General features: G+C 41.8%; 1 protein-coding gene across 1 annotated transcript in view; it reads left to right on the forward strand.

Annotated features, from left to right (window-relative positions):
- The window catches only part of mpp7a (membrane protein, palmitoylated 7a (MAGUK p55 subfamily member 7)), a gene marked incomplete at its 5' end in the record, with an annotated part of 82,979 nt that overhangs the window by 47,610 nt on the left and 23,100 nt on the right, over positions 1-12,269 (forward strand). Inside the window, 5 exons of the mRNA XM_035998315.1 lie at positions 727-768; positions 1,483-1,503; positions 1,613-1,627; positions 2,448-2,480; positions 9,339-9,509. Coding sequence (XP_035854208.1) covers positions 727-768; positions 1,483-1,503; positions 1,613-1,627; positions 2,448-2,480; positions 9,339-9,509 — 282 coding nt within the window. The remainder of the gene's footprint in view (positions 1-726; positions 769-1,482; positions 1,504-1,612; positions 1,628-2,447; positions 2,481-9,338; positions 9,510-12,269) is intronic.

The raw sequence follows: 12,269 nt of genomic DNA on the forward strand, positions 1-12,269 counted from the left end.
GTTTAATTAGACTAGGAATGTACAAGGCTACAAGGCCATAACGCATTGCAAAGCATTCCTGTGGCAGATAGGCACCAGATGAAAGCCTTGGAAGGATTCTGATATCTTTATCATTCTCATATTGTCCTAGTTATTTCCTCTTTCAAGTCTGCCTCTGTCTTCCTCCTCTACAATTACCTCTCATTCTACTCAAAATGTGGTTTAGGTGCTGGTTTAACTTAAAATGTCACATTGCAGCGTAAGGATGGCAACATCAGTAGGAACATTGCTGTGAACACTACCATGTTAAACAAGATGTCAGATAAAGGCAGACACTTTTGGCTCTACACTCTCTCAGGACTGGTGTTTTAGCACAGAACAACCTTTGCAGTGATCGCTCCTGACTGCTGTTTTGGCTAGTCATTAAGTCTGCTGCGGTGCGCTCTGGGAAATGAACACGCTGTTGTAAGTCAAGCACCATACTGTGCTGGATGGTGCTAGGTATGTTTTGATTTAACCTTGTTTGGCTAAAACGGGAACACGTGAAGGGGAGGAAGCATGTGTAAGTGCCTCCAAATGTTCATGGATTCATAAACCAAACACAGATATACTGATCTAGCATCAGCTACCATTTTGAAACCATCATCTTATAGCTGTTTGGATGGCACTCCTAAACATCCAGAGGGATTTCAAATGCTACCTTAAAACCTTTTGAATATAAATATGTCTCTTTCTGTGAACTCACAGTGGATGCACCACAGAAATGTACCAAAGACTGTGTCTCACTAGGTAACAATGGATATACTGTAAATGTTTTCTAGCAAAATAAAAAAACAGTAGAAATGTCCTTTAGTAGAATGTCAAAGTTCGTTCTTATAGTTTGATAAAATACAGTAGTTAGAAAAAGAAAATCTATAAGGTCCAGTTACTAGTTAGCTTTTAACTGTATCTCTTGGTCTTCATCAGTGGATGGAGTTTACTTGGTTGTCATCACGTACCCTGGATAAAACTTCGGTTTGGGGTTACGTCCTTCCTCCAGAATTCCATACTTTGTTAATGTCATGACAACTGAGCCATCTCCATGATAACTGAGCATACTTGACCTACTGATAAAGACCATGAGTTGCAGTTGAAATCTTCGGAAAAGGCTAGTAAGTGGACTTTGAGTTAGTATGTTTGTTTTTGTTAAAGTAATGTAGTAATTGTTGTGTTGTTTTGTTTTGTTACATTAGTGTAGTCATTTTACTTTTAGACACAATATCGATAGTAGTGAGCATTTTTCACAAACATTACAAAATGAAATGGAATTATGAGCTATTTAAATTTTGTATAACAAATGACAACTCAAAGCAATATTTTAATATGGATGTGTCATAGTGTTGAGTACTAGTCTACTGTATAACAGAGAGTTACAGACTTAACTGTAGCTCAAATTAGAGTATTTCACATAAGATATTAAGATGTTAACTCTTCTTTATGTCATTTGTCTTTTGCTTTTCTAAGACGATGTGGCTGTAGAGTTTGGTAGGTTTCCTCTTCTTTATTCTCTCATCTCTTCCAACTTACTTTTTGTAATCCAAAATGTTCTCTAACTGTGACTCATTTCCATTCCTTGCTTCTATTGCACTCACAGCTGAGGAGATCGCAGGTACTACTTGTCTGACATCTCCCATTGAATAGGACCTAACTGATCACTGGCTGATAGTGTTGCAGCACACAGTCAAACCATTTGTGATTGGTTCCCCTTCATAATTTCTGTGTGTGATGAAAGGTCTCCCTCTCACCTCTGCTCTCCATCCTTCTTGTTTTCATTTGGCCTTGTCTTCTTATGTCAAAGCTAATTACTACTCCCGTCAAACGTCACTTTTAAAACTGTGAAGAGTTTGCAGGTTATTGGCTTTTGCATTGTACAAAGCCCCATCTTTCGCCAGCTAACTTGTAATGGCCATCGCTTGGAGAATCATTCCTTCACATGGCAGTATTCATAAGTGATCTTGTGCCGAACTAACTCATAACATTAAATTATGTATTGACTTCCAAAAAACATCTAAAGCAATGGCCAGGGATGTAATGGACTGTAAACCTAAATGAATATACAGTATATTTTTGTGTGGGTTGCCTAGGTTTTGTAAAGTAAATTCATATTATTATTTCTATAGGAAAAAAATAAAGAAAAACATTTTGCCTCATGATGCATCTGCTGGAGGTCATAGTTAACTTCTCTTCCTATTTACCACTACATCACTGGCTATCAGTCTGGACAAAGTGGACATAATTAACTGAAACTCCACCAACATAAATAAAAGATGTCGTGTATGTTGACTGTACCTGTATGTTCTTTCTCTTGTATTTCTATGGACTTTCACCTCTCCAGTATGTGGTTGGAGGGGTAGGTGCCTGACTATTCTCCTTAACATGATGTTGTGCCTCTCTTCTGGCTTCTCCTTTTTTTCTCTTCTCATCGCCAGAGGATGCTGACTATAGTAGCGGATTCCACCTAGGTGAGAGATGTTGTCTTCTCTTCCTTTTGTCCTCTGCCCTCCTGACGTGGCTGTTCCTTTAATGCATTAACAGTGGAGATGGTGGCCAAGATTGTGTTAGATTTACATGTGTTCGCTCCATTAATCCTTCCTTGACCCTTCAGCTCTTCCTTCATAGACCAGCCTTTATAGTGTGTGCCATGTTAAACAGACATTAGTACACAAATAGTTATCTGCTTTTCATATTGTACTTGACATATTCCTCTAACTCCCACAGTGTTTTGGTACAACTGATTTGACTTGGACTCCCATGTAAAACACAAAGAGTAGTTCTGTAGTGGTTCACCAGCCTACAGTGTGCTATTTTTGCTCCCTTGACAGCATGAGTCCACTGGCAGATCATGTCATGGATTTGCAGAATGTAGTACTTATCCTGTTCTGCTCTGCTGTGGGTCTGAAGACATCTTTGAGAATGGTTCTGGATGGATCTGTGTTAAAAGGACGGCTTGTTTTCCACGCTTTGTTCTGGAGGTCCGGCCGAGCGCCGGTTTTGTTGATGTGGTCCCGGCCAGACTTAATGACAATTACCATGGCCCGCTTTGGTTCTGCAGCCCTTTTCAGAGAACTGCTTCCAATTCTCTGTCTTGTACAGAAATCTTTCCCATCATGCTTTTATTACCACTGTCATTTTCCCGACAAATCATAAGGTATCGTCCCTCTGGAGGACCACAGGCAGTACTAACTGGCCCGTACACAAATCCTCTGTCCATCCCTCTTCCTTTTTCTTAAATTGCTGTCTATTCCATCCTGTCTATATTCAGATGTTGAGGTCAAGAGGTGAACTGGCCTCAGTGCTCTCTGTGCACATTACACAGTTTAGACTTTAGATTTCACAGGATATCCAGTGCACACGCAAGTTTATAAATACTGAATTTGAGCCATGTCTGCCAAGCTCAATCAGGGTCACATCCCAAGGCCAAACTTTGCCAAACACCAGTCCATTTTTTTCACTCCTCTCTGTCCCCTTCAGGCTTGCCCTTACTGTCACCCTGCCTCCTTCATTGGGTCAATGACCTCAGCCTCTCCTCTTCCTCCTCGGTACCTAAACAACATCCAGCACTCTAGCTGGTTAGCAGCATTTCTTGACTCCAGCAGCCCAGAACGAGGTTTAACTGTTATGAGAGAACCTCAGGAGGAGGGGAAGAAAAAATTGTGAGTTATAATAACATCTTCTCTGTGTGAGTACTTGCTGCATGGCTTTTCAGCCTGTTGGATGTGGTTGTATGATTTAGAGTTGGCCCGTCCCTAAAAGTTTGAAATCCTAGAACGTACAGATGCTTTTGCAATGCTACTGAGGTTGCATGGGGAAAGAAAGGAGGCGGTGGGAGGGGGTAGGCAGTTGTTGTCCATAGTTTTTTGGTTTGTTTTCCCTACATGCCTCTCTCAGTGATGCAACGTCTGTAAGGGCCTTTGCCAAAAGCGATCCTCGAGCACTACTGGGGGGGGCGAACAGATTCCTGTGCTCAGATGTTGCTTGAATTTAGAGCCATCAGACTAAAGAATAAAGTCTGATTTAGGAGGAGGAAATCTGTGTCCCATAATGCCTTCTTATCGGGCCTTTCTAGAAAACAGTGTTTGGAGACTTTCAATTCTGTACAGAGAATTAAAGAGCAGTTTTGACAACCAGGGCACAATGTTTTGTGTAGAAAATGCACAAGATGTGTTTTTTAAATGACCCATCACTGCACTCAGCTCAAGTCACAACCAAAAAATCCATACACTTGCATTGTGATATATAGACGAATAGGCAGAGTGACACATTACTAAAATAATCCCAAAAGGCACACACTGAACATCCAGAGGGGAAGATAAATGGATGGAGGGGCAAGCACGTAGCTCCATATCAGTTAAAGCTGAACGATCGTAGGCTGCGATATCCATCAGCCCTTCACAATCCAATTATGTCCAAATTATGGGAAAAAAATGGAAAAGTGTTATAAACTAAAAAATTAGTTCATCAGGCTGCAGGTTCAATAGTTGTGGATGTGCAGGAGCCAACACATTTGGATTAGAGAGTTTTTTCCCCCCCCATCTGTGTCCAAAGGAACCTGACTTGATTGAAATGATACGCATTTTTATGAGATCCAACATTTTGGTACAATAGGAGCAGGTGTTTTTTTTTTCAGCATTAGCAACCAGCCATTGTAGTTGTTCAAAGAGTCGGAAGAGAGACGTGGAATTTCCTTGACTGTGGCTTTGTTGTAGAGCATCTCCTCTGTCTGAACATCAGACTGATGGGACAAACGAGAAAGCAGGCATTTAGCCTTAGTACCTTTGGCATTCAGAGGCCCTTTTTGGCATGTTGAGAGTGGCTTCAAGGACTCCAGTAGAGGCAGAAGTATGTGTGTGTGTGTGTGTGTGTGTGTGTGTGTGTGTGTGTGTGTGTGTGTGTGTGTGTGTGTTTGTGTGTTTTTTGCCAACACGTAAGGCATCAGGCATCATTTTGAGACGAGACATTCCTGAGCCCAAAGAGCTGTGGGATAAGACGAAGGGGAAAAACAAATAGCACTCGACGCAAATGGACGTCTTACAGCCAAAGATCTAGAGCACTATTCCACCATATAAGCCTGTAACACTTGGGTTGGGTACCACTTTCCAAATGCTTTGTGCAGGGGCCGTGGAAACTACTCCCAGAATGTGTTCTCCCCAGATAGGAGTCTAATGAGTTCACCACCATGGACTGCTCCGTGTACATATTTCAAATGTCACACCAACGAACTTAACCTTTCGTTTTCGTTTATGAGTAGAGGAGTGAAGTACATTGGCATGGCTGAAATTTGACTGAAACTTCCAGTGTCCAGAAGTTGGATCCAGTACTGTATAGACCATTGTGAACTTGTCCAGAACTAGATGTTTGATACAATCAAATATTCTAAGATCAGCCTTGGAGCCCACTTTACTACTGTGCCATAATCATTTTTACAGATGCCTGTTAACAGTTGTGTGGAGGAAGCATTTGAAGGACACACACCTGTCTAACTGGATATGTTCCCTTCCTTCCTTTCACTTGCTGTCTTCTCAGCATTCTCCTCTCCTCTTCTGATTCCTTTCCTGATTCCTTTCCTCTCTTAATTCCTCTCCTCGGGACCTTCTTGAAACTGTTGGAGGCGTTTTACAGTGCATGCTGGCCCACAGTGACATGGCTCAACTTCTGTTTTTATAATCATGTAAAATCTTCAGAAATCCAGGCATACTTTGCCTTGACAGTCTAGCATGCCTCCTTGTATTAAGCAAACACATCAAATTGGTGATAAATCAAGCAGAACAGACCTTCTGTCTACCCCAGGCTTTTGTATTTTGTCATTATTAGCAGCAACGCTCCTTTTCTTTTTATTCATTTTTGGGGTAATAATGGCTGACAGTGTGGAAAGTGTCCACCACCTCTCTAGCTGCCTACCGTGAGCCTTTCTCATTCCAACCAAGCCAGTGAGGCCGAGAGAGCCGGTAATGCTCCCCTCATTTTGTGCCCACGAACGGGACTAAGTGTTACAGCGTTTAACCACAGCGTGCGGCATAGAGCCACAAGCATAATACTCACTTAATCCCCAGCTGCCATGCATGGTTAATTCCATAAATGTCGTCTCCATTGGTCCAGAGGAGAGAGAGGGCCCCCCTGCCCGGAGAGCCAGGATGGCACTAGAGCTGTCAGCATGGTCTTCTGTATTTAGTCCACGGGCCTCAGACAGCGGCCCTCACGGCACCAGGGCCTCACAACAGGTGGTTTCACTGGGATCCTTTTCCTCTCAGCTTCACCGCATGTTTTCTTTCTCTGCACAAACTGAAGTTTGACTGGAGGGAAAATGTCATTTTTTATTCCTCTCTGTGTTGTCATCTCGCTGATCGCCTACACGTGATGTCTGGAGGACCTGATGCTTGTATTGTTCTCAGGCTTCTCCTCTTTCAGACGCCCGTTGGCAAATGCACGACTTGAGTCTTTTTGAGTCATCTGTTATTTTTTATGAACATTTGTCTTACAGCACTGTACTTTTTTCTTTCTACTGTTGTAGTCGTATACAGGTGGGGGATTTGTAGCAATGCACACAGTGTTACTGAGTGGGCAGTTTGTATTCACAGTTGGCAGTGGCCTCATGGCGCTTTCTATACGCACATGCTGAATTTCCTACGTGGCTGTTAGATATTATCACACTGGAAAATGGACTTGCAGGACAGCTGGCGACTTTCAAGCAATTGTGTGTGTATGCCTGTGTGTGTGCGCAGTCACAGCTTGTGTTTACACTATGTTAAATATGCTCATCTTTTTTTCCTGCACTTTTTTCATGTTTCTGTTTCACTAAGTGTGTGTGTGTGTGTGTGCGTGTGTGCGTGCGTGCGTGCGTGCCTGCTTGTGGGAATTAAGCAAGGAAACTTTAACTCCATACCCCAAGACACACAACTCTTTTGCAGAAAAACACACCAGGACACTGCCGCTACCCAGCTCTCATTCCAGGGAAATTCAAAACAGATATATTGCGAACAAATTTGATTTAACCTGTCAAAACATTAAGAGGTATTGGATCTCAGTGCCACACATATCATACATTCCTTTTCTACTAGTAACCTTATGCTTGGATTTTCCTGTGACAAACATGTTGGTGTTCCAACATACCCAAGGCTTTTCATGACAAAAAAGGCTTGAACAGGACTTGAATCATTCCTCAATTCTGGATCGAATTAATTTCCATTCCCTCTGTCTAATTCAGTTCCATCAGTGCTGAAGATGAGGTGGTTGTTGAGAGGTTTTAGTGAGGGATGGGGTGCTGCTCCACGCTGCTGCACAACACTTTGATTTATTTACCCTTCGGCAACGCTAGAGGGGAGGGCAGGAGAATTCTCCATCATTATGTGGATGGAGCTGTCTAGAAAGGTTTAAGTGATCTTGAGAGGCACTAGATTACTGAGGGCCCCCCGCAGCTGAGGGATGGCGATTTATAACCTTTGAGCCTCGTAATGAAACCCTGTGCACCTGCCCACCTTGTGGAAAGTAGAGGAGATTACGTTTGGCCTGCCTAATTAGCCAGTAGTGTGTTTACATTATGATAAATGACTTACCAGAGTGGGTTTTTGGGTTTGAACTTCCAGAAAATGGACTCAATGGGATATCATTAACATTGTACTTCTAATGTTTATTGTGATGATGTCAACCCTTGTGGATATTGGTTACAGTTTGATGTCTTTACAGGAGAAATGCAGATGAGCTGGGTATGTTTTCCACTGTGTGGCAGAGGCTAATACTCTCTGGGTGGGGGTAGGGGGGTTGAGGGTGCTGAATGAGTAGATTAACCACAGGAGAAATGGCACAGACAACGTAAGCCACAACTTGCCCACAGTGGAACAAAGTCTGCCCTAAATGTTCAATGTAACACTATATGCAGTACTCAGGCGCGTGTGTACACTCATACGTATACATAAGCTCATGCAAAAACATTATTATTCTGCTCCAATGACTTACAGTGTATTTCATTTGTAACTCACCATAGGTCCATAGCTCCATCTCTTATTTAGGGACTGTTTGGGGGGGGTGGGTGGGGGTGGGGGGGAAGCTGAGAAGAATGCCGACTCTCTCTTCGCTGCATGTCTGCACAGCCCGACAAGAGGGCGGGTATCAGAAGCTGTTTCAACTACTGATTCTTCTCCCCTGTCCATTATTGTCATGCGGCCTTAATCTTGCATCATATTTTTGAGTTTATGAATTACTGATTAAAACCTAAAATAGTTAAAGAGAGGGCTAAAAACAACCCCTGGCAGTAAGCGGAAATAGGATATTAGACATCCTGGGTTGTGGAGAAATAACTTGTTTTGGGTTTGACCAACATCTGGCGTAAATATGAAACCGTAGTCCTCTAATTAGGTGTAAATGTCTCCTTTTGATTCTGTCATAGATTGTCAGATCAAGCCTTTATGATGGCAGTCCAAGGACGCAGCACAACCTTTCCTTTGCGGCCAGCAAAGACCACTAAATAATACACACATACATAGACAGACACATACTTCATCACTATCTAAAATTGGAATGTGAATGAATAGCAAATCACAACCTGACAGTTATCAACCATCAACCAACTAGCAGTAAATTCACATACTGTAGCAGTCAATAACACAAAAAGAACATCTACTTTCTTCTGTTTTTACACAATTAAGTGTTATCCCTGCAAGTCGTTGCAGTATTTGTATTTCATATCGATGTTCTTACCATGATTTTATGATCTTACCTGTACCACTTGAGATTTGCTTCAAAAGTGCATTACAAATAAAATCTATTATTATTATTATTATTATTATTATTATTATTATTAACATTAACTCTGGCTTGAGAGTTCATGAGATTCAAGACAAAAAAACAAGGATGAGTCATTCCTACCTTAAGTCAATGGGGAATATAGTTAATGAGAAAACATCCAATAATGTTAAAAGCCTTAACCAAGAGAGCTATGTCTCCAAGAGATATGTGTATGCAGAAAAGAAGAAACTTTTAAATGCATGTCACCAGGAGAAAATGGGAAGAAAGTGTTTGAGTGTGATATCCAAGGAAACTGTTTGGCCGAGTGTTACGCTGTCCTCCTTCACCTACAGCAAAGACAGCTGTCATAAAACTGAGCTGCACACTACACTATGAGATTTTGGACATCGAGCTCTGGAGGTGTTTGCCAAGACATGAAACGACCATAAATCGAATTGCACAGCTGCATACAGTTGTGTCTGAATTTAGAAACCCTCACAGACACACATACTGACACAAACATTTTCTTAAGGTATATTTTAGATTAATGTGTCTCTTTCTGTCTCCTTTCCCTTCCTCTCTCTTTTCATCCCGACCTCCAGCTGGGTTCAGGAGAAGCTTCCGTCTGAGCAGGAAGGACAAGAAGACCAACAAGTCCATGTACGAGTGTAAGAAGAGTGACATGTACGACATGGCTGATGTGCCCACTTACGAGGAGGTCACCCCTTACCGCAGGCAGAGTGGGGCTAAACACAGGCTGGTGGTTCTAGTAGGTGAGTAGAGCGCTTCACTCCAAAAACGTTATCAAAAAATACCACTGTTGTCAAGCTCTGATGACACTGCATTTTTTTTTTTTTTTTTTGGGGTGGGGGGGTCTACTGCTGTTAAACTTGGCACCATAGATTTTAATAAAAATCCTCAACTCCCAGCATGGTGACACATACAGATCACAGAAACGACTCTGCAGCCCCAGATGGCTTGGCCTTACCTTCTCACGACCCCCAACCCAGAAATGAGCTTCCCAATGTGGGGACTAACACACAGTCATCCTGGCCCTCCTTAATTTAGACTTGAAGCACTTAGAGGAATCGACAGAGCAGACCACATAATAATCAGTCACATTTAGTGCTTTCATTTACGGCACCTCGCTCTCAATGTCTTTCAATTTCTCAGGCCCATGGAATTGTTAACACTTGCCTCGAGGAGCGGGTGTTACAAAGCCCTCCAAAGAGCTTCGTAACGTGCCAAGGTCTTGAAATGAATTTAGCGGTTTCTCATTCTGTATTTGTGGTTGGAAGACGAGCGTTGCCAGTGAATGGTGGAACAATATGCTAAGCCAGGTGCAACAGTAAAGCCTTTCTCAGGACCAACTGTACCATCAGTGATCATTTTCACATTTTCCTTTTTTAGTTTTGTTACTTTGTGACAAAAAAATGACAGGAATGTCTCAGACACAGATGGAACAAAACATTCCTGCCTCTATTTCCATTCATCAAGGGGAAGAGATATACTCAAAAGTCAGGTCCAGCTTTTATCTTTTCATTTCACATATTCTGACAGCAGTTTTTTTTTTTAACATTTGTAAGATTAATCTAGAAGTGAACACCACTGGCAACAAGGTCTCTCTTTTTTGTCTCACGCATGCTCTCTGCAGAGTTGATCCTAGCTTGATTGACCAGGCCTTGGTTCACTTAAATACACCTCACAGAGCATGGACTTCATCAGGCGTGTTGCAAATTAGCAAGCCCATTTTCCTGCCGGCATGTCACAACCTTACACAGAGGATGCTGAACCTCTCCCACCTGTCATGCTAATGTAAATATTTTCAATTAACGTCCATAATTTGGAGGACAACCTATGGACAATTTCACACGTAATGAAGCAAAGGGCCAAGGAAAGATCTGCTTTATGTTTCTCCTCTCTCTTTCTTCCTCTCCCCGGAGTCTCTTGATTTTTCTTATTCAAAATCTTTTCCTTTCCAATGCTTTTCTCTGTAACTGCTCTTTTCCTTTTGCTGTTCAGGGGTGAGCCACTTTATTCCTCAATGTAAGGGCATTCACTCGACATTTAGTCTATTTAAGCAATTGATAAGTTTAGAAATTCAACAAGCAAAAGCCCTACTTTCAACCTGTACTCTGGCCATTTTCAATTTTCATCCCAGCAATCGACCTTTTACAGCACATATGCAGTTTACAGTGATTTCAATTCAATTTTATCAGAGTTTTCCCACTTACTGGAAATACTCCGTTTGGTTTTGGCGAGGGGTGGGGCCTTGGTAGAGCGTGCAGGAGAAGTCCCCAAATCTCATCGTCTCTCCAGTTGGACATCTTCGTTGGTGTCTTTGTGTAAATTACCCTTTTTCTTCTTCAACCTCTGATGTTTGTTTTCTTCTGTTTTCCAACTGATTCGGACATTCTCAAATACTGCTCCTCCAGGTTATGTCTAGCTCGATCAATCAATCAATCAATTTTATTGGTCATATGAAATCGTATGAGGTACATTTCCAGTGAAATATCCCATCAGCTCTTTCAACTTGGGCTAGGGCTGCATGATTATGGAGTCACAATTATTTTGGTCAATATAGTTTTTATCACCACCGAGGTTTCTGCTTAAAAGAGAGTTTTTCCTCGCCAAATGCTTGCTCTTGGGGGAATTACTGGAATTGTCGGGTCTCTGTAAATTATAGTGTGGTCTAGACTAGACTAGTCTAGACTACTCTATCTGTAAAGATGTTGCAATTATTGAACCTAAAAAACAGTGAAACAGTTAAACAAATCAACAGAGAAAAACCCCTCAACTGTGACATTTCCCTTTATACTTTTCATTCAGAACACAAGACAAAATAAGAGTTTACTGCAAAACGTAATGTGCAAAATAATCGTTTTTGTGATCATCGGTAGCTAGTTGTGAACAGGATTTTTCTTTTCTAACTTATTCTTTAACCCCACATAATAAGATAGTTAGCTAGCTAATTACAGTACATGCTCTTCGGCTCTGGAAGTCTCCTGTAGGTAGAAAGCTTGTTAGCCAAACATGCTAACGACTGCTTCTGTTAACGCAGTTTAACACACTGTGTAATTCTTTCCTTACACTTCTGCTCTTGTGTTTTGGTTTTTAACGGCAAAAAGATGTACTACTACTACTACTTTACACATCTTTACATTAAGAGTATTCCTCTTACTACAGCTCGTCTACAGCCTTTAACATGTGGTGAAGTAATGGTTTAGCGAACGGTCAATGTAACACTTCAGAGAAAAAGTAAAGTCTTTATTGTAGTACTTGCAGACAGGACACGACCCTGCCTGACTGACATGGCCTTAGCCCTGCACTTTTTCTGCTTTGCTCCAGCACAGTCCCCCCATTATTTTTATATCAAACATCCCCCTCTCCCAAAGCTTTTCAGGAATGCCTCGAGGCCTTTCTTCATTAATGTGGAGCCAAAGGTCCACCGTACCCACTAATGAATGACCTGCTGCCCACCTCTTGCACAGAGTCTGAGATCTGTTTCAAAGACAAATCAAGATGCTTATCTG

The sequence above is a fragment of the Sander lucioperca genome, chromosome 23 (genome assembly GCF_008315115.2).
Source record: "Sander lucioperca isolate FBNREF2018 chromosome 23, SLUC_FBN_1.2, whole genome shotgun sequence".
Classification (NCBI taxonomy): domain Eukaryota; kingdom Metazoa; phylum Chordata; class Actinopteri; order Perciformes; family Percidae; genus Sander; species Sander lucioperca.